Genomic DNA, 22,366 nt, shown 5'->3' on the forward strand with positions numbered 1-22,366 from the left:
TCCTATTCTATCTCTGACAATATTCTGAATGAGATCCTATAGCTGACAGATATGGTTACCAACACATAAGATTACAGTTTCTGTAATATTGCTTCAGTTTTACCAAATACAACAAGTTTGATGATCATTTGAACCAATTTTAAAAACGGAGTTATCACATTTTGGAATTCAACTCTTCATTTGTGGTCATAAAAGTATCATTTGTAAACTAACAGCAACGTAGCCTATTAAATATTAATGGAAGCTTATTTCTTTACAGGATGAAATGGCAAAATAAAGAACCAGCCTGTTTATCTCTTTCAAGAGCTCTATCAAATGTAAAGGCAATGAGAACTGTCAACATATTTTATATACTGCTCTCCACTTTTATTAATAACTTCCTTTTGATACCGTTTACTTTAGCATACATTGATATTTTGAAATGCGTATGTATTTTTTCGTGAATAATGTGCATGTTTAAAGTGCTGATTGTCAAAATGGACCCCCCAAATTGACTATGGTTTATCTGCTTTGGATATGCATGGACAGATTTGTCGTCTGTTAATGTCTGTCCACAGGGAGGTCGACATGGAGGACGAAGTATACAGACGACATGGAAGACGACATATAGGCCTACAGACGACATGAAAGACAACATTCAGAAGAAATATACAGACGACATATGCAGACGACATATGCAGACGACATGGAGGACGACATGTGCAGATGACATATACAGACAACATGGAGGACGACATATACAGACAACAGTAGGATGACAGAACAGGACAACAGTAAAGAAAACCCAGGAGGCGAAACTCTGATGCTTTTTTGGTAACAGTGAGTAAGTAACCTGTTGGTACACATTTTATGTAGTTTTAGCCTACTTTATTGAGCATTTCTATTTTAAGCAACTTAACAGATTTCCTGTTCGTATTATTAGTTATTACTCCACTAGGTCTGAAATATATATTATACGTTTGATGCTCATGTGGCCTACCACAAAAAACAGCCTATTCTAGTGAAGATAAGATGATAATATTTTTTCTTTACTTGTAATCCTTTACACAGCATTCTATATACTGTTCAGAAAGCACAACACGTGTGCAGGCCCACCTCCTCGCTCTGCAAGCTGCATCCAGCTCCTTCTGGCGTATTACATGACAGTATAAAAAGAGAAAACGTTCACAATGTGGGTTTTGTCACACGATTTGATCTCATTGGTAGAAAGAATGCTGTAAAAATTATTACACATAAAATATATTTATTTTCATCTTATCTTCACTATGCAGTTTTTTGCAATATACATTAAAAAAACAATTAAAAGAAAAGTACAATATATATTTCAGACCTAGTTGAGTACATACTTGTAATAGTAAAAGGAAATGTGTAAAGTTGGTAAAAATAAAATGCTCAATAAAGTAGGTTAAAACACATAAAATTTGTACTTACAATCAAAACATTGTAGGTGCGCTCAATGGCAGCCGCCCTACCGAATGGCACCAAGTGGCTCTTACCAAAACCGCATCAGAGTTTCATCTCCTGGGCCCAGTTTTTCAAAAAATGTTATCTGGATCAAATTGATACGGATTTGGAAACCCCATGTTTTGCTATCCAGGATCAGCTGATCCATTTTAATTTTATGCCAGTTTCTTCAAGGAACATTGGATTGGATCACTGTAATACAAAAAAAATATTCTGGATTACCAAATTTCTGTTTAGCAGAGCCTTAAACAGAACCAACATTGTAGCCTACTGGCTTGGTAAAGAACAAAAGGTAGGCAAAATACCAGTTGCCACGAATAGCCATTGTTTGTTTTAATTGTCAGAAATGCTGTAATGACCAGTAAAAATTTACATTCCTTATTTTGTTACAATGTTTAAATTAAAAAACAATACTATCCAATGGTCAAAAATCATTTACAGGACAGATACCACGTCTTTCCATCACTTCTTTTAGGAGATGTATCTCCGTTTGCAGTTTTTCTGATGCAGTTTGGCAAGCATGATTTGTTCTTTACCCAGTTCAATTTGTACTTTTGCTCTTTCGGTTTCCCCTTTCAAAAGCAACTCATAGCTGTCACCATCCTGGTTTGTAGCTGAGGAACGTTATATGATGTATATATCATCAGTAAACATTGATTTTGTGATCATTCACATAAAAATAACCTCTATGATGTTATTTGGTTCGATAAATCAAAGCTGAATCCATCCTTCTGATGGGATCAGGATAATCCTGTTTTTTTATCAAATAGTTACCAAACCGAGTTTAAAGTTTTGAAAAACTCAGAGGGCAGGTTTGATCTTGATCACATGTAAAATCGGATTACATGATCTGATCTTAGTTCGGAATCCCACTTTTATTTTGGAAAAACCCATTTTCAAGATTAGATCGAATGTGCCATCCGAAATCCCACTGGATTACTTTTGAAAAAATGGGCCCTGGGTTCTATACTCTATAGTCGATGATCTTGCTCTTCCTTGCATTCCAGGATGTTACACCCGGTTATAGCCGAATTCAATTCTCTAGTTGAATTTAGTGCCCTGAATTAGTGGTGGGCAGAACGAGGCTTCATAAAACACTGAAACAGATGAAGCAGATGTGACATACTGTGTCGAAGCTTCAAAACTTTCCGACACCCCTCTCAACGATGACACCTAGTGGTCATATTCAAGAATGGCCCCGAAATTATAAACAGAATACAAAAATGTTGTATTATTCTATCTACCGCATAAATCGTAAGTGTCTTCGTTTTGCAGGTTGTAGCCCCGGATTGAATCCCTGGTAAAACTTACTAAGTATCGTCATTATAATAAACATTTAAAATATGTATTTTAACACACTCTTAAGCACATTATGCATTTAGGTTCGGAAATGCTCCCAACCCACACATGTACGTCATCTCTTACGTAGAGCCTACATTATTATTTAATATATAAATATATCTACATTTACATTACATTTAGTCATTTATCCAAAGCGACTTACAAAGAGTTTAGGAGCAATAAGCGATAGTTCATACAGGAGCCATAATACATTAGGTGCCAATACAAAGTTACTGGTTTCAACAAAAGCTAGACCCCTACCTGTTGAGAGAAAGGGCTAGTGTTTTTTTTTTCTTTTTTTTCTCATCTGTTTGTCAAGTATTCACAGAAGAGATGGGTTTAAAGTAGTTTTTTAAATGTTGTGAGAGATGTATCTATCTACCTAACTATGATATCCTATCTCCAATTTATGCGAAATGCAGGTTTAGCGCAAGCCATCCCTACCATGAATATCGAGACCTGAATTTTACAGCCCGAATTTAAATTCAAGTGAATAAATTCGGTAGGTTTTTTAAATTCAAGTCCATTTGATATAAATCTGACGCCATAAAAAGGACAATAAGGATGACAATGAAAAAGACACAGAAAAGGACAGCAGGATGACAAAGTAACACGACGCCAACAGACAACATACAAGTCAACATATATCTAGCTGAACAAGTAGGCAATGGCTGTAGACAAAAAGCAAAATGTATAGCACAAGGCACAAAGCATTTTTGGCACATATGGAACTCCATACCCAAGAGTATAGATACCCTCCCTCTGCTCTGCAGATCTGCATCCAGTGAGTTCTGCAGAACGTCACCAGGTTACACTTCCTGTGCGCGTGCATCGAGGCAGAGTGGAGTTTCGCTTCTGCAACGTCCAAAACAGGTACGTTTCAGTGTTGTCTTAATTGTTTTATGTCTGTACGTTTGTGTAAATAATATATTAATCGCTTTTCGTAACTCGACAGTTTTTGTTCAAATTAACAAAGCGCGTGCCGTGCACTTGAAAACACTGGTTTTCTGTCGAATTGCGCTACTGCCCTCTTGCAACGTTAACGGTGTCGTGCATTTAACGTTAATCTTATTTAGTTTGAGTGGCGCTAATGCAGCTTTTAGGTTATATTAATTTTAGTTTTGTCTCGTGCAAAAGCTTGCATAATACTCCTTGTAAATCAGCCCACGCTGCTGCACTTGCCTGCCTTAGCTTGCGTGGCTAGCAGCTAGCTACAACTTCTGCTTGGCACTTTTATAACTATTCGGTTAAGCTTGTATCACGTGCGTTTCATCTCTCCACTGATATATTACAATCGAACCTGTATTCGTAGCACATATACTTTGCGTCGGCCTTATGTTTCCGCCCTTTTTTGTTTTTAGGGCAAAGTCTTTTGAGGTTCATTGACCCATTCATACATTTGTTGCAAATATACTGTACATTAAATACAACGCGACAAATGCACAGCAATGTATACGTCTAAGCACCGTGCACTGTTAAAAAGTTGTAGAAAATCGTACATTTAAAGTTGTTACGGGCTTGTGTAGTTTAAGTGGGACGTGACTTGGATGAATGCCCGATTGCCCATGTTTAGACTGGATGACTTCTTAGAACCCATTGTTCAGAAGCACGGATTATCATGTGACCTGCAGTGTGATATGGCTGATATGAGTTTGTACATACTTTGCTGCTAAAAATTTAAAAGTAATCTGTTTTTCATTTATATGTGTTCCTAACACATTTTTTTTTTAATTCAATTAGGTTAATATAATTTCATGATGGTTTGCTTTTCACTGTGTCCTTAAGGTCAGCAGAATTTATGGCATCTTACCATGACAAACTACATTGTAATTGATTCTTCACCCAGGACTAGTTCACCCAGAAATAAACCAAAATCTCTCATAAACTAAACACGCCTTTATTCCATCCCAGATTATTGTGAATTCTCATTTATTCACTTGAACACAAACACATTTGTTTTTTAATGGTGTCATGTTATTCTATGAGAATATGTTTACTGTATTTTTTTGTGCTTTTATAACAATACTAAACCCAAAGCAAGCATATTTGAGCTCAAATTTCAAAAATGGTTGACAGAGCAATAATTTAAATCTCACTTCTTGATCTTGGATGGCATAATTGTCAGTAAAGTATTTTCTTTTTGGGCTGAGTTTTTCTTTTCAGATAAATTGAAAAGATATAAAAAATAAAAGCTCTGTTGCACCTAAAGCTCTGCTGTATTGTGACATTACAAAAACGAGTGGTTGAAGTTTGTCTAGGATCATTTCGGTGTAAAAAAAAATGGTTCAACAAAGATTGTTTTGTGGCTTTTGCTCATTGCACATGAAAATAGGGCATTTACTTGGTATTCTAGCAGTAGCTAAATAATGGCCTGTTGCATTGTAAGGGTCAAAGGATGTAAATGTATATTTATGAAGACCTGTCAAGTTCTTCCACACTAAACTACATCAATTATTTTTTATCTTTAAATAATTTTTTTGTGCATATGGACATTGTCATTGTGGAACATGAAAGGGCCTCCCCATTTGCTATAAAATTAGAACCAACCAATTGTCTACATAATCATAATGTGCTTTAGAAATTTGACATGTTCTCCTTTGTTATTTGTATCAACCAGTACTCAACATGTCTGCTGGAAACGCCAAGATCGGACAGCCTGCCCCTCAGTTCAAGGCCACAGCTGTGGTCGATGGTCAGTTTAAAGACATCCAGCTCTCTGACTACAGAGGTAATCACCAAAAAACACACATTTGTTTTGTTTGTGGTATAAAAGAATAGTGTGGTAATTTTGCTTTAAATCTTGGTTTAATTTTGTGCTCTGGATTATGGTACGAATGTTGATTCAGTTTTTTGCAATCAGGTATAACCTGTTTTTCATTGGTTAACGTCATTTGTCTCCTTACCTACTCTTGTTCCTCCTCAAGGGAAGTATGTTGTGTTGTTCTTCTACCCACTCGACTTCACCTTTGTGTGTCCTACTGAGATCATCGCATTTAGCGAGCGGGCTGCGGAGTTCCGTAAAATCGGCTGTGAGCTCATCGCTGCCTCCACCGATTCTCATTTTAGCCATCTGGCATGGTGAGGATTCTTAATGACCACTTTTCCCTGTCGTCCACATCTAAGGAACATGTGTGATTTATAAAAAGATTTTGTTAACATTGCTATAATGAATATGAAGATTCCTAGAGGATGTAAGAGTGTTGCAGTTTATTATCTTTCCATTATTATTATAGTTATATGAATTCATGTAGCAACAAAAAGGCTGTGTAGAAAATGTCATATTTACTGGATTGAGAGAGTTGCAAAATCTGATGGGCTGCACTATTTGGTCAGAATGATGCTGGGGTCAGAATGATGCTGGGGTCATAATGATGCTGGGGTCAGAATGATCAGTTAGGAGATATGTTAATTCGCAATATTTTGCTCCGCAGCTGTATGTTGCCTTATCCAAACTTTGTGTATTGTCTCTTTATACCAAAGATGTTAGCATGCATCATCTTGGGTGATCCAGTCACAATAATGTGTTCACACCTGTCTGTATACACTTCGAATTCTACAGTGATGTGAACTCTTCCCTATAAACATAAAATGTGTTCTAATTGAACCATAAATTGTAATAAGTGATGCATTATAGATCAATAGCATCGGTGGACATACTAATTGGATTTCTTCAAAAAATAACTCGGACTCTTGAACCGTTTCCTAGTGGGCTTTACCCAGATAGTGGTTATCTACTGTTGTCCTTTAACCTGTCTGTTATTGATAAGTTACCATAGTGTGTTAGAGAGGAATAGATAAAAGAAGGGTGTAGCAGTTTATTAGTTCTAGAAACTTCCACACTCTCTTTAGTTGTAATGGGCCATTATTGAGACTGCATTGTTCTTTACATTTGCTTGTATTAGATTTAAAAGAATTAGGGAAAAAGTACACAGTGACTGCCACACGCACATAATTTGACTCATTAAAATGTAAATGTATCTGTAAATAATTTAAAACTAACAAACACCCTTTAATAACAACTTTATTGCCTTGTTCAAGGCACATCCTGCTTTTTAATTCATCATGTGTACAGAATATGTTGTTATACTGCTTAGCCCTATCTGTAAACATTGTGTGTTTATATACAAGAAAATTAAGGAATTCAGTGGTTTACTGTGATCGGGTGGCGGAGACAAACTTTTGTTCTTGTTGTGACATCACCTCCTTGCTTTTAATAGGATCAACACACCCAGGAAGCAAGGTGGACTAGGCTCAATGAACATCCCATTGGTTGCTGACCTGCTTCACTCCATCTCACGTGACTATGGGGTTTTGAAAGAGGAAGAGGGTATTGCCTACAGGTTTGTACATTTGTGCTGGTTTACTTTCATTGCCCTTTTGCTTGCAGTCCAGCATTAGTAATGTGCTTGATACAATTCATGTTTACTTCAGAGTATGCATAGTACAATAACAACACTTATGTCACATTCAATATTAAAAGATTTAAACTTGGATTTTGGTAGTAAATAATCTAAAAAAAGAATTTAACTAAGGCGATAATTACTTTAAACAGGCCAAATTATGTTAAGTTTTGTTGTATTCTATGGAAAATTAACGTTCCTTTTAAACTACAAATGAAATGGTTATCAAAATAATTTTACTACAGATACAACAATAATGCAAAACTTATTTTCTCCCAATGTCTCTTTCTTTCTGTCAGAGGTCTGTTTGTGATTGATGACAAAGGCATATTGAGGCAAATCACTATTAATGACCTGCCGGTGGGTCGCTCCGTGGATGAAACTCTTAGACTGGTTCAGGCCTTCCAACACACTGACAAATATGGAGAAGGTGAGTTAGAATGCAGGCCTTTTCAATAGGGTATGTGGGGTCGGTTCACCAGGAGTGGAGTGTTTCATCAGCGTTTGTTTGAGGATGTTAAAATACATTATGCAAAATGGATAATTTTGATTTTCAATTTGCAAGCTAATAGCCAGGCTGAAATTATTTGGGTTTTAATTGACATCATGCATCAGTAGTTTATTTAATAACATATTGCTTTTCTTTGTAGTTTGTCCTGCTGGATGGAAACCAGGAAGTGACACTATAATTCCTGATGTGGAGAAGAGCAAGCAGTTCTTCTCCAAGCAGTAACAGTCCTGCTATTTTTTCCTGTTTATCAGAGCGCTAGAGCACTTACCTTAAGCCTTAGATTTCTTAAAAAGTTGTCTTGGCTAGTGTAACAAACTTTTCCCATTTAAATGCACTTGTTAGACAGATTTCTGACCTCGTAATATTTCTTTTCCACTCTGTTAGAATAAGGTGTTCCCATCAGGCCACCGCCATGCACTGATATTTCTGTTGAGTTTAAGTATTTGGTACCTAGTGAACTCTGAAGTCAGTTTTATTCTTATCAAGTTGTTAAACATTCTGGTGATTCCTTGGTACAGTTGTCAAATAAACAGGACGTTGTTGCTTAACAATGCAAGTGTCATATTTTTCCTAACCAAACTCTTTAATCAGTTTTAATAAATGTTTTGAGTTTAACAAGTTCTATCCATAGCAACAGATCTTAAGCCACGAATGTTGAACATATGCATTCACATTGCAAACAAATATTGTATAAATATTTATTTAAAAGTCTGGACGATCCGACCAGCAGGTGGCATTATTTCACTAATTTTGGTAACGTTAAACATTGTAGTCAATGTCACTTGTTACCCAATTATTAGCTGCAAGACTTATAGCAGTAAGCTATTTATAGCAGTAGGGTATTAATAGCAGCTGTAGTTAACATGACATTAAGCAAAAGGTCTTTTCGAAGAGTTGACATTAAAGTGTGAATCAGTGATGAAAAGGTCTACTTGCTTCGATCATTTGATGGTTTGTGACACAGAAAAACAGCAATATTTAATCCAGATCTACCAGAAAACTACCACTGGTTATAAATTCTAAAGCAGCCCAAAGTGTATTTGGTAATCTGTAATTATATACCTTATATCAGTGTTTCTCAAAATAGGGGCCACAATATAGATCCATTGGCAATAGACATTTTACAAAAAATAGAAATTTAATAGACATTTTATGCATCAAACATCTGAAAAATAAAACCATCAACCAAAAGAATTGATGTTCCTGCATTGTATAACTGAAAATGTTTTTAGTTTGTTTGAGATTACAAGTCATTATTTTGGGGAGGGGGGCGCAAAACAATGCACCCTACTCAAAGGGGCTTTTCAACGAAAAAGTTTGCGAACCACTGCCTTACAAAAACTTATATAGTATATTTCTTGTTTTAAATGGGGCTTGTTGAATTGTTAGTCTAATCATCTCAACCCATGTTTGTTTGTTTATAGTATGGTGAAATAACATTTCTGAAGGTTGAACATTCTATTTTATCAAATTTTTTAGCATAAACAAGATTAACTGTTATAATTATCAGTCAGGGTCTTCATTACGTTTTTTTTATTAAAAGTTTTTTCCAAAATACATATGTGCAATTCATAATTGTTAAATGATTGATATTTAGAGTAGTCTGATTAATGTGCAACAACATTTATATAATAAAACATCTGAGAGGTTATAATTACAAAGAATTTACATGTCTTATAAAGATAATTGTAGACGGTGACTAACAAAACAAACATTACAAAATTGGCAGTTTGTTTATCTGATCATCACCGGAAAAGTTAATTTTCCCAGACGCCTTTTCGGTAGTTCTGCGATGTGCTTTTCTATTTTTGTTCTGGCGACTGCTACATTTTTTTTTGCAAAGTACCTGGAAACTGCCCGTGTACATATTTTTATCTCTAGTTTTCTTTTCGCTGAAACTGTTTTGGGAACTCAACAGGTTTCTGTGTGCGGGGAAAATCCCGGGTTGCTAAATTTTCACTTATTCACACGCGCTTCATTCATTCGAACGTCAGACTTAAAAGCGCGAACTTCCTGACCGGTAGCGTGGGTGGGGATTCCCGCAAGTCTCCCCTTAGTGACGTACATGCAAAGAAAACGGCCCATATATGGTCTTTACGTCAGCAGGAAAAGGAGCCAACGTGGGCACGTCTTCAACGTAAAGCGGCTCCCTTTAAACAGTTGTATAAGCTTCTAAAAACATTTTTCCTTTTCTATTTTTCTTACAATAATCAACACAGATGGTAGAGTTGTTCGAAATGTTTTTTACTTTACTTAAATATAAAAATATAAACAAAAGTACATTGAACAGTCTGTATCAACCTGACACACAATACCAATAACTTACTGAACGGTTAAAACAAAATTACAAATTTACGTAATGTTCACTTTCAAGTTGTTCTATACGTTTGCTTTCATGTGCAATGAGTACCTTATCAACAAAGACTGAAACCCCGAATGCTTTTTGAAAACAATGGACTATAAGACTATAAGTTTTCCACAAGAAAACACATTAGACATATACAACGCTCGTACTCAGTGCTGTAATATTATTTGCAACAAAACACCACAAACATCATCGTCTCTTCCAGTGTTTTCCCTTTTTTTCAGAGTCCGAGTTATTGCAGTTCGTTTTTAAAAAGATTTGATCTTTGGCGTCAACATCAGCTGGCATCCACTGCTCACATGGGTCATGACCTTCTGCTTAAGCTGGGCCACTTGCTCCCTCAGCAGCGACGCGGTGTTGGACAGTCCGGCGTTATCTGTCTTGAGCACTTTAACTTTGTCCTCCAACCGGGAGATGCGCTCCAGCTTCCGTTTCCGGCACTTTGTGGCCGCCAGCCGGTTCCTGAGCCTCTTGCGCTCGGATTTGATTCGTTCCTGGTCCTCCATATCGATGGGAGACATTGGAGGAGACCCGTCGCTGCTCTGGAGGTCAGGAACGGTCTGTGGCTCTTCTTTAAGCGCAACGAGTCGCTGCGGGTGCACCGCGGCGCCTGGCAGCGAGTGCTGGTAAGGGTGATGATGCGTTGTGGCTTGGTGATGATGATGGTACTGTTGATGATGATGAGGCAGATAGCTGATGGTGGCTGTCGGGTAGTTGGTGACGGGTGTGAGGTTAGTGTTAGGATTGCAGCTGCTCAGGGTTGTGTACACGGGAGTATCCGGCTGCAGGGAAGCGCCGAACACCGAGGATGCCGCCGAGCAGGACGACAGGCCACCGACTCCGATGGAGACGTTCGGCGGGGGCATTTGGTTTATTTTATGGAGCTCGTCCAGCGCTTTCACAAATCCGTCGGCGAATCCCTCCTGTTCCTCTGTGATGCCCCGGGTGTATAGATACTGCCCCGGAGTGGGTGATGTGATGACACCGTTAGCGTTCTGTATAATGAGTCTTTCCAGTTCCGGAGAGGCGAGTTTCAGCGATCCCACGTCTCCGTTTGCAGTGTAGAAGTTGCTGTCAGAGCGGATGGACTTGAGGTTCCGGTAAGGTTCGGGGAAGCCCAGGCTCATGTTCTGCTTTAGAAGCTTGTAGTCATGCAGGGCAGCGTCTGGGTGACCATAAGCAGAGAGAAACGAGTCGTCATGATAAAACGGTTGCTCCATTTTTGTGGACATATGAAAGTACAGACTAGCCTACCAAAGGCTGTGGATAAAAACAATGTTCGATGTTTGAGTTGACTGAACACTTTAATGTCCGAATGTTCCGTAATATTACATGAAGCAAAAAGATGTCAAAGAGAAAAAAACTTCCAAAAAAGTTTGAACAACTTTACTGTACCAATGCGGCAGGTGTTTTCCCTTGACAGCTGATGCCCGAAACGTTTTTCTCTGTTCGTTATTTCCCGGACAACTATTTACAACGAACCTCCTATTGTCGTGCACGACGTCTTCTGCGCTCTGCCAGCACTGGCTAATATCGTGAGCCGTACGCCTCCAAGTTATTTATACAAAAATTTCAGTGGGCGTGACTACGACAACTGCGCTCAATGATTGGATTAGATTCGTTCCGCTGTCACATGGGCGATGACGTTGTTGCCAGGAACCGCTGAGATTGAAAACAAGGCTGGAGGCGAGAGCGCAAGCTGAACAGAGACTTGAGGCAGCTCTCCTATTTTTGTTTCCACAGACAAGACGCAGAAGCTGGCCACACACAAAAAAGTTTCCCATGCCTAAGAAAACAGAAACTCTGCTGTGGTCAAGAAACTTGAGAAAAACACGACAACAGTTAGAGGGAGGTTCAACGCTTCTTGTATAAGTTATTTTAAGGTGCTACATTTAGTAAACACAGGATATCATGATGAAAAGTTGGCGAAGTGCAAATACTTTTAACCAGTTAAATGAATAACATTAAAAACGTTACGACGGGACGTCAGACTATATTCATATGACGTCATTTATTTGATCAACCTCAGATCAGTTGTTTGTTTTTTAGAACTTTTACTTACTGAGTCATAGAATACGTAATATGTGAGTAAGTGCAGGTATAACGTTAGCTGTATTACACACGTCTGTTCCCACAGCATATATTAAATGTCTTTCAATAGGCTTCGTTAAACGCATGCGCAAGCCTTTGCGGTTTATTGATCGGGAGTAAATTGACCTTTTTTTGGCAACTAATATCAGTCCCATTTATGGTCAAGTTCCTCCCTGGTGAACGACCGGGAAACCTCTCCCAGGTCGGCCAGATTCCAGAAGTAACGCCCCCGTGTACAGAGCGTGGAGGAGGACTTGACTGCTTTTCAACAGGCAGGCGTGAAAACTGGAGTACTCTGTAAGTAATGGGAAATTTAAAAAGTGACTTTAAATTATTAACAAACTGTAATCCCACTTTCTCGAGACAAATTGAATATTGGGGAGAAATGTAAACAACTAAACAAATAGGCGGCCATTCTGACATGCCGAAATGTAAAATATTAAACAAATAGGCGACATTTCTTCACTTGCTTCATATGACATCAACCTCGTATTTGTTTCAAACCTTAGGGAGTAATTTAATAACAAATGTGTACCCCCTATGTTTTGGAATTACGCACTTTTACATTCATGAATTAGCAGACCCCAACACAAAATGTATAATCTCTCTCTCTCTCTCTCTCTCTCTCTCTCTCTCTCTCTCCCTCCCCCTCTCTCGCTCTCTCTCTCTCTGCACATATGACTGCAAAATATGTATTGTTCCGACCATTTATTTTATATTCACACTAATTGCACAGTTTGTACACAAAAGGTCACATAATTTTTGCCTGTGAAATATTTCAATGTCATTTTAGTTGTTTATTATAATCCCGTTGTTACCTTGTTTGTGAATCATCTTGCTAGGCAAAACAATGACTTCTTTTTCTTCTGTCATTTTGTGCCCATTTTTTATATAATTTTTAATACTTTTTGTACCCAGTATTTTAAGGTATTAGAAACTGTCTTGAAAAAAATATGACGGTCTCTTCTTAATGCATAGACTTTAAGGAATCTATTGTCTCTATAGACTACTGGTGCTTCACACCTGGGGTGCGCGACGAGGCCACATAGGAACACCTGTGCAGCGCGAAAATAAATCTACCACTGTCTCCTGAATATGTTAATAAGACTGAATCATCACTGGCTGGGCATAAAGCCAAGCACAAACCTACATTTCACCACATGGGAGCAGCGCGCCACCTTTCACCCATATGTTCAGGTGTACCGCAGTCAGGAAAGACGACGCACTTTCCTTTCGCTCATGCAACTTCCTCTCCTGCGAGGTGTTTTGATGTACACAAAGACCTAGACGTCATAATTTGCACAACACTTATTGCGTATCAAAGTGTTTATTAGAGGTTAAAGTGTTTATTTAGTAATAGACAATTCTGGTTATGTCCGTACAGAAACCATAGATTTGTTTTAGTAGTAAAACCATTGTAAATTTTATTAAGTCGCTTTGGATAAAGTGTCTGCTAAATGCATAAATGTTCATTCTCTTAAAGGTAGATGCTGGATTTCTCAAGAATCGCGTTCTTCTCAGCAGCCAGAATATCACTTGTATGAGAGCAGACTCTTCTAGGTCACTGAGACTACTAGAGTATGTACGAGTTAAAGATCCACTGTGGCTGATGATGTGGGTTAAGACAACATAATATCATCACTGTAAGATCCAATTAGGCAGGACAGCTTTAAATAGACTTTACCTTTATCGTTATCTCTTCTGGTCTTAAAGAAGTATAGTATCCATCTTCCTCATACATGACTTGGTGAGACAAGTTAATAAACATTGCATAAGGAAATGTCAATGTGGCCAGTAAACCCTAATTTAAATAATGCTGTGTTTAGACTGTGAAGGATATAGATTTAAGTGTGTAGTCAAAGTCAGGACATGGCCTTACTCAGTGAATATTAAAGATATGAAGGTTATATTTTCACAGAATGGACTTCAAGATCAAGAAGAAATCAAGAAGAACTTGAATGTTCATGGTATCACCTATTTACTATTTTAATATTTAGCTGTGAGGTCACTGACTGGAGTTTTTGGAGTCCCAACAAATTGCAGAAGTTTGCTCATAGTGTAGGCCTGCACAAAACCCAGGCTGCTGTCATTTTATCACCAACCTATCTAGTCCATATTATTGAGTAAGTCTTTTTTTTCATTTTCAAATTAGTTTGTTTCTTCATGAATGAGCTAGTCATAGTGAAAGTGTGAGGCTACAGAAAAAAGAACAGAAAAGATACACAACCAACCGTAACCATGTGGTCTGTGCAGAGAGAAGAGTGGCTTTCGTCTCACTTCTTTGATATCTTAAAATCAAAATGGCTACACAGGAAGCTGGCTTCCTCTCCCTTCATTTCTTTTACCACAAAGCTCTATTTACTTTTGATACAGGCCCGTAACCACTGTTGACACTGACGCCACCTCCTGTCAATATTAAAAAAAGAATGATTACTAAATGTTTGATTTTTATTAATGACCAAACGCTTATTCTTAGTTTATGCCATTTTGAAGATTTGCTTACATCTACGGACATCATGAAATGAGAATTGTTCATGCACTTTTATGAGAAATATTGGATCACAATAAATGTGGCTCCAAAATAAAGGTAGAAAAGGGCAAGACATTTAAAATGATTTGCATCTCTCCATATAGACATTTTATTATTTTGCATAATAAGTGTTGATCGCGAGCCAATAATTTTCCAATAAGCATTTGTGTTGCTTTCAATATCATTTGATCCCACTCACCTTATGTCATGCGTCTGTCAGTTTCATCAGAAAGTCCAGATCAAAGTGCATTACGCAGAAGGGTTTTGCTTTTCTTTGAAAGCAGATTTACAAGGGAAGAGTGAAGGTGACTGCAGACCTGTACTGTAAAAAAACATTTTCAAAAGACAATTGATAATTCTTGTATCATTTGATCATTACTGGATGCTTAGACTTTTATCCCCCCACACATATTCACATCACACGATTTCCATGTAAGCGTTGTTTCCTCTAAATGAAAAGATAATATGAGGTGACAAGTTGTAGTTTAGGGCAGAAGAGAAGGTTTTTCAAGAAGCTCAAAAGGGTAGTACCAGCGTGCCCATGGTCACATCAGTCAAGCTGTTGAACATGGAGCCGATGGCTTAGCCCAGAGTGGGAACACTTACTTATGTTCACCAACTATTAGCTCATTATTGCACACTTCACTGCCAGAGAAAGAGAAGTCTGAATTTTCTCTAGGTGAAAGGGAGAATCGTGAGTTTTATTTCACAGCAACAGTTCCACTCATTCGAGAAGTCTATACCAGACACTTCTGCTCTCTGTTTTAAAAGCTTTAGCAGTTTGTTTGGATCGATTAACCTCGAAATGTGCCACCATCCAGGATGGGAAATGCATGAAGATGATTCCAATGATGATTCCTTTTTGTCACCCATTTGTTATTCCAACTGCGAAAAAGAATAATTAATAGGAAGCACCATATAGCGAACATAAGCTTTGTGTGAAGACTAGGCCAAGATGACGATGTTTATTTAACAACATTTTTTTCTTGAAATGAGGCCTGATCGTAAAACAAAGCTACTGTAAGACGACTTGGACTATAGTGAGTAGGCCAACTAACTAGTGTACGTTACTTTGGTCATTTTGACAGCTAATTAAGGGGCATCACCAGAATATATGATTTGTGTCCTGACTAAACAGGAAATTTACTGTCAATGTATGGGGAACAAGCTCAGATAAAATTCCACAGAAAACACTGATTTTTAACATTGGTTGTTAACAAGAACTGATGACGTAAGAACTTTACTACCAAAATAAAACCGTCCAAGAAACAGTCCAACCTGAACCATTAGGACAAAACAAAGTAGGCTACAAAAGTTACAGAGAAGAAGAAAAGTGACGACGTGAACACGCACACATTTAACTTGTACGCGCTAAAGCAGCGACACAATTAACAAGATGCACACTTCTTAGGCTTCTAGTGAGACTTTTGTCAGGCACTTAACAGAGGACAGCGAGAGGAATTCTGCCCCTCTGCTCGGGCAAGGTTAGAGCATTAGCACTGATCCGTGAGCAGCCTGTAGGAGTTGTGAGTCAGGTAACAGTGACTATTTCTGTCCCCACGGGCAAGAACAACGGGCAAGTCCTTCACGATCGCGAGCAAATTAGGTTGCGCCAATGGACGGACAATTCTTAAGAAAACTTTTTAGCTAGCTGGAGAAGAATATTACCATTATTAATAACAAATGCTGATTAGGTTTTAAAACGCAAGCTTGCCTCCTCTCACGGAGCCCTCATTATTGGTATGTGCCGGAGGGTCTGTCTTGTCCGCGGCTAATCGCGCTAATGAACGCGCGGCTATCTGCGCTCTGGCTGCGCGGGAACGTTCGTTTTGCTGCAGGTGATGATGCGCAGAGGAGCCTCGTAGCAGTCGGAGACCTTTAGCACAAGGCGTGCTGATGTCAACGGGATAAATGAGATTGGCAGGAAAAGGCAGCGGCAGGCTGGCCCGGTACTCGGGGGCACGCGCAGACAGACAGGGGGCATATGGAGAACAATGAGGCGGGGGTGTAGCCATTTGACTGGATGCCAGTTATTTATATACGATTTAAAATGCTTATTTTCTTAGTTTAGATTTTGAGAATCAGAAAATGTCAAATTGTATCGCAATAAAAATGTAGGGGATGATATAGCTAAAAAGTGTTTACCTGAAAATCTGTGGATTTCAAACGGAAATTGTTTACCTAATATGATTTTTTTTCCAGTTTTTATGGTACGAAAATATGGCCCTACAGACCTTTCAGAAATTAATAGAGATGTGCATTCATAGAAAAAAATCTGAATTGTTTTCCATTATCAGAACCTTTTATGAATTATTTCCAGATTGCACTGAACTATATATTGTACCAGATTTGTGAATGTTTAGGATCCAAAAACGCAATGATGTGAAAAATCTGTCTCAACATTAATGGATGAATAGTATTTCATACTCATGTCATTCTCATGTCATTCCAAACCTTCGAGTTTCCTTCTTCTGCAGGACATAAAAGAATATATTTTTAATAAAGTTAGTAACCAAAAGACACTGAACCCCATTGACTTCCATTGTATGGACACAACAACCATCAAGACATCATTTCTTCTTTTGTGTTCCCTTTGTGTCATTCAGGTTTGGAATGACATAAATGCTTTATTTTGGGTGAATTATCCCTTGTTATATAGTAGTAAAAAGGTTTGATAAAGTAATTTTACCTTTGCGCTTAACTATTGCTTCATACCTTCTGGTCTGTTTTACTTTCTGTATTCACTATTTTTATTATTTTCGTTATTTGTGAATTTAAGAAACACAAGATCAATAAACCAACTTTTTTGTACTCTCATCCAAGGACTCAGGAATGATTACGGGTCAACAGCAGGTCATGGAAGGTGATGTCATTTCAGATGAGATGAGATCAGAGCGTATCAGTGAATGTTTCTGTGAGTAGCGTCCCACACACACCCAAACACACCACACACGCAGATGTGAGAGAGACGAATCACAATATTGAAATTACAATTTGTTTGGGATCCCTTTAATTTGTCTCCTGCTAACAGAAAAACCCCTCCAGGCTTGGCTCGCAGCACAAAATGTTGTTGTGAGGTCCGCCTCTGGGAGTAGCTTTTTTTGTGTTTTTAAGTACAATTTAATGACATGCTCTGAAAGTGATTTTAAAGAGGATATTTTTATTGAGAATCTGTATTGAAAACTTTTTTTTTAATGGTGGACATTGTTTCTTACATGCACTGCATAGTCTAGAAAGTGTATTATTTCTGGCACTTTGAGGTGTTGGTGATTTCCCTCAGTGGTAGCGTTTTGCGTTAAGTGTTTCACTTAAATGCTGTTTGTAACTGTAAACAGTCTGTTCATGTGTGCTCACACAGACACATTATCGTTGGTTATATTTAAAAAAAATCACGCTGATATAAAGTCGTTGGTTTTTTATATAGCGTCTAACTGTTGCATCACACAGTTTCGCAACCTTTCAATAATGCTACACCCACCCCCAAAAAATGGGAACAAAAGAGAAAAAAGGAAAAGAAAAACAGAAATGTGCATTTCAACCTCCCCGATTAAGCTATCTCTTTCGTAGCGTTGGGTTGATTCCTCTTTTGAATTTAGCAGAAGCGTGTGTAAACACACCTTTAATAACCTGTATAATGTCCTTCGTGGCGTTCGGGTGTGAAGCCACAAAGGTTTAATATGGCTTCGTTTCATTTGAACATGTTTATAGGAAACCCTTTTTTGGTAACATAACGATCCTCCATTAGATGTAAATGAAGGGATTTTCATTTGAAATGGATTAAATAATACTACGTACAAACCATCTTTAAAATACTAAAGCATCTGTGTAAATTTAATCTTATCACGTCCCTGCTGTCCACTGACCTCCAATTTTACTGTCATGGCTTATCGTCTTCATCATCTGTAAGTGTTGGATTGACTGATACCTGAGAAAAGCTGTTTGATTGTGTTCACTGGATTTCTGGCTCAAGCAGACTCATCAGTCAATATAAAAAAGTGAAAGCCATTTCCAGAAACAGGCCTTAACTCACTTCCCTGCAGATGGGTTTCAAAGAAGTGTGAGCGTGTTTTAAAATGCGAGAGTCTGATCTATAGAGAGACTGATGTGTGGAGGAAGTGTGGTTGGCCAGAATGCATGCATGATGCTTTGCACTTACTTGATGCATATGAATGAAGGTTCACACACACACACACACACCGCTGATCGGAAATAATAGACAGAACATTGATAAATGAGAAGGTGAACAGTAAAAGGGATTACTTGACCTGTTAACACGACAACCTGGTGATTCAGTTTTAACTGTGATTTCTAACCCCCAATTGTTAAAGTAGTGGCTCAGCTTTTATTATAGCTCAACCTATTATTATCATAATGTATTTTTTCTGATTATTTCAGTTAGGCCATACTGAATGCATCTATAGATTTTCACCCAACTAGATTTTCTATAATTTTAGATATTAATTCCTGCAACGTTTTGTTTATACTTGACCAAAATTGGGTCAGATGATTTCGACCTAAGCCTTAGTTATGAAGTACCTATGTTGTCTGAAATACATATTTAATGTTCTCCAAACATACACTTAAAAATAATATAATCCTCATAATCATAATTTATAAATCGCTTTAGTAAATAATCCCCTTCACTGGATGAAATGTAGTACCAGCATCATTTGAATGATCAGGTCTGCTCATGCATTACTCATATCGATGAGCGTCAGAATTTCTGAGTACTCTGCTAATAAACCTGCGCCCCCACTTTGTACATTTTTCCCTATGAGAATTCTGTGGTAGTTGAGAAATGTGAAACAGCAGTGTGTCTTTGGGTCCATGATGGCGTTCTCACGCTGCAGTGCGCAGTCATCTCGGTGTGGTCTGATCACCCAGTGCTTTGGTTTCGAATGACCTGTTCTTAAATGCATGTACAGGTAGGTGAATTTCATCAGAACAAGATGTGGTGGATCACAATGCGACCACATCTAAGTGGTCTTTAAAATTCATATTTTATAGTTTTTTTTGATTTCGGAGGTATTGTTTTTCTAAGCTAAACGTGTTGTGGACTGGAGACACACAGAAAACCAAATAATGAGATCAATCTATTTTACTCATGCTGTGAATTTCCAGATATTTATACAGACTCCCGTCTGTTTGTTAGTGTGAACAACAAGAAAATGCAATGTCACCTGTGGTTATGGTAATGCGTGCGTATGAGTCTGTGTGTGGGTTTTGTCGAGAAACTGAAAGCGCCATTCTGTGTGTGTGAATCGGCCCGTCGGCTGCTCTTCCCCGGCTGACGGCTGTAAATGTCATGATAACATCAGGTTTATCCAAGAGCAGATCTTCAACAAACTTATTAGTATTGATTTCTCAGTATTCTTTCGGTACTATTCTCACTCACGACATGTCGTGTTAAGGAAATTCACTTTTTATTGATACCCCACCCACCTTGTGCATGTTTAACGAGTTTTACTGGAGTTTACAATTTTTCTTAGTATCATCCTTGGTGCAGATATTAAGATAATAAGGAGAGACAAAAAAAACACATTGCTAAAATCATGCTCCATATTTTATATTTAAAGTAGTAATTCACCTTAAAAATGAAAATTCAGTCATCATTTATTCACCCTCCTGTCATTTTAAACCTGTGTGGATTTTTTTGTTCCTGCTAAACGCAAAAGAAGATATTTTGAAAATATTGGTACCCACAAGCCGTTGGTCCCCATTAACTTTTATTGAATGGACACAAAACCAATGCAAGTTCAACGTCTTTTGTGTTCTACAGAAGAAAGAAAGTAATACAGGTTTGAAATGACAAGGGGCCGTGTAAATAATGACATCATTTTTATTTTGAAGGTAACTATTTCTTATTCATCTTAATTTGACATTTGGGAATTTCTTACAACTCAGTTAGAATATGCATGACATTGCTGGGGGCTTTTCTCTCCATTTGCTCTCCATTTTATTGCACATTAGATCACATAGATCTTGTTTTTCACTGTGATATTTTTGTTCTCTTTCAAACTCACACCCAAGTAACACTACAAGAGTTAAGCACCTAAAACCTTTGCTTTAATTTGCCTGAATTTCCCCATGTGTCACATTGCAGGCTGAATGTCAAGCCCCAGTCACGCATGCTGGCGGATGAGACAGGTGTGGCCCATCAGGGCGTGTGGCTTGTGGTGGTCTCGTGATCGAAGTGGCAATACTGGAAACTATCAAAGTGAGACGGAAAGCTTTTAGTCAATCAGACCACAGGACACTCAAAACTGCCCGGCACTCAAACGGTTAAACAGCTCTTCACTTCACAGGAGAGTCAATTCATTCACCTTATATGGATACCGGTCTACTTTTACAGTAAGAACAAGAACCAACCCAATCTTTGTTCTTGTACATACTCCATTTATTGTTGTTGTGGTAGTGGCAGCTGCCAGGTTTGGAAAAAAGGTGAGAAAATGTCAAAGCAGTTTACTCTCAGATTTGTTTCTGACCAGTTTACAATCAGTGTAAGTGTTATTTCTCTTCTTCCAAAAGAGAAGGCATGCTCCTTTTCTTTACCTCATGTTTGATGAAAGAACAACTATAAAAAAAAATCGTTTAAACTCAAGAAAGCATTGAGAAAGTAATTAGGGATGTTTTTATGTTAGCTTTAATAACACATAAAATAATACAATTAAATTAAAATAATTTAAAAATAATGCAAACATTTACATGTCATTTACTTGAACACTTGGTAAAAAATAAAAATCTGACTCACAGCCACGAGCTTAATAATGATTTCTACTTGAGTTTTAAGGGCGGTTTCACATTCGCACTTTTGGTACGAATTTTTAAAGACAAATATATATATAAATATGGCTTTGTGGCTATATTGGAAGTTAACATTTTATTTCCGGTGGCCGTGTGCACTTTGGAATAAAACAGTTTCCTAATGAAATGGTCCAAACATTCCATTCCATTCCATTTTCTACCGCTTATCCGAACTACCTCGGGTCACGGGGTGGTCCAAACATCTGTCTTGTTAATCAACATCATTACCCTTATCAAGTTCCAATTATAATCAGTCGGTCTCTGAGCAATGGTCAACATCTTCACGCTAACGGTCAAGGGATTTTACCAATGAAGTACCAACTCTTGCGATGTGCGCTTATAACTACAATTCTCAGAACAGTGTAGCAATGCCCATCACTTTGAAAATCATATACTGTATGTGCTATGAGATATATTCTTAGAAAGACCACAGATTTCCAATAGTTTCAATGCAGATGTGTGAATTTGTCACATTTTGCTTGATGTTTCAACAGAGAGCTTTTTTATTATGGTTATTGACATCAACAGAGATCGAGAGAAGAGTGAGGTAATCTATGAATCAGACAGCTTCCTTCTCCAGCGAAGTTTGTATTCGTTGAGGAACCAGGGGAGGGTTGACACAGCCCTTCACTTCAGTGTGCTGCGTTTTAATGAACATGTTTTCTTAGAAGAAATGAGGAAAAAGTGATTGTTTTTAAAATAATTGGCTTTTATTACTTGGAAGTCTCCTTTACCATGTATAGTTTGGGAAGAATGTAACGAATCCTTAATGACGTGGTTCCTCTTAAAAGGGCCACAAATTCCCCTTGTTTCTTTTATCATTATGACCCTTCATTATATTTACGTTTATGGTTTCCAGG

General features: G+C 37.9%; 2 protein-coding genes and 1 long non-coding RNA gene across 4 annotated transcripts; 2 read left to right on the forward strand and 1 right to left on the reverse strand.

Moving 5' to 3' along the window:
* Positions 1–3,578: 3,578 nt before the first annotated feature.
* prdx2 (peroxiredoxin 2) lies at positions 3,579–8,267 on the forward strand. The gene is made up of 6 exons (XM_056733983.1): positions 3,579–3,678; positions 5,423–5,533; positions 5,730–5,883; positions 7,023–7,145; positions 7,505–7,635; positions 7,856–8,267. The coding sequence occupies exons 2-6, from the start codon at positions 5,431–5,433 to the stop codon at positions 7,936–7,938; spliced, it is 594 nt and encodes a 197-aa protein (XP_056589961.1). The 5' UTR covers positions 3,579–3,678; positions 5,423–5,430; the 3' UTR covers positions 7,939–8,267.
* Positions 8,268–9,939: 1,672 nt separating this feature from the next.
* junba (JunB proto-oncogene, AP-1 transcription factor subunit a) lies at positions 9,940–11,608 on the reverse strand. Of its 2 annotated transcripts, none has more exons than XM_056732068.1 (2): positions 11,477–11,608; positions 9,940–11,341 (listed from the first exon to the last, which is right to left on the reverse strand). In XM_056732068.1, exon 2 carries the CDS (start codon positions 11,311–11,313, stop codon positions 10,330–10,332), a length of 984 nt encoding a protein of 327 aa, XP_056588046.1. In that variant the 5' UTR covers positions 11,314–11,341; positions 11,477–11,608; the 3' UTR covers positions 9,940–10,329. The 2 variants fall into 2 exon arrangements, with proteins under 2 accessions (XP_056588046.1, XP_056588052.1); XM_056732074.1 differs by having other exon boundaries at positions 9,940–11,246; positions 11,477–11,597.
* Positions 11,609–11,759: 151 nt separating this feature from the next.
* LOC130408520 (uncharacterized) lies at positions 11,760–21,048 on the forward strand. Its single transcript, XR_008904762.1, has 3 exons — positions 11,760–12,469; positions 17,526–17,616; positions 20,806–21,048. It is a non-coding gene; the product is annotated as an uncharacterized LOC130408520 (long non-coding RNA).
* Positions 21,049–22,366: the final 1,318 nt, after the last annotated feature.

The sequence above is a fragment of the Triplophysa dalaica genome, chromosome 2, assembly GCF_015846415.1.
Source record: "Triplophysa dalaica isolate WHDGS20190420 chromosome 2, ASM1584641v1, whole genome shotgun sequence".
NCBI lineage: Eukaryota > Metazoa > Chordata > Actinopteri > Cypriniformes > Nemacheilidae > Triplophysa > Triplophysa dalaica.

Bases quoted from the DNA above. Each gene is read 5' to 3' on its own strand.
- prdx2 (XM_056733983.1), top strand. From the start codon at position 5,431: ATGTCTGCTGGAAACGCCAAGATCGGACAGCCTGCCCCTCAGTTCAAG. The intron at 5,534-5,729 runs GTAATCACCAAA...TTCCTCCTCAAG, and splicing joins CCAGCTCTCTGACTACAGAG to GGAAGTATGTTGTGTTGTTC. The intron at 5,884-7,022 runs GTGAGGATTCTT...TGCTTTTAATAG, and splicing joins CATTTTAGCCATCTGGCATG to GATCAACACACCCAGGAAGC.
- junba (XM_056732068.1), bottom strand. From the start codon at position 11,313: ATGTCCACAAAAATGGAGCAACCGTTTTATCATGACGACTCGTTTCTC.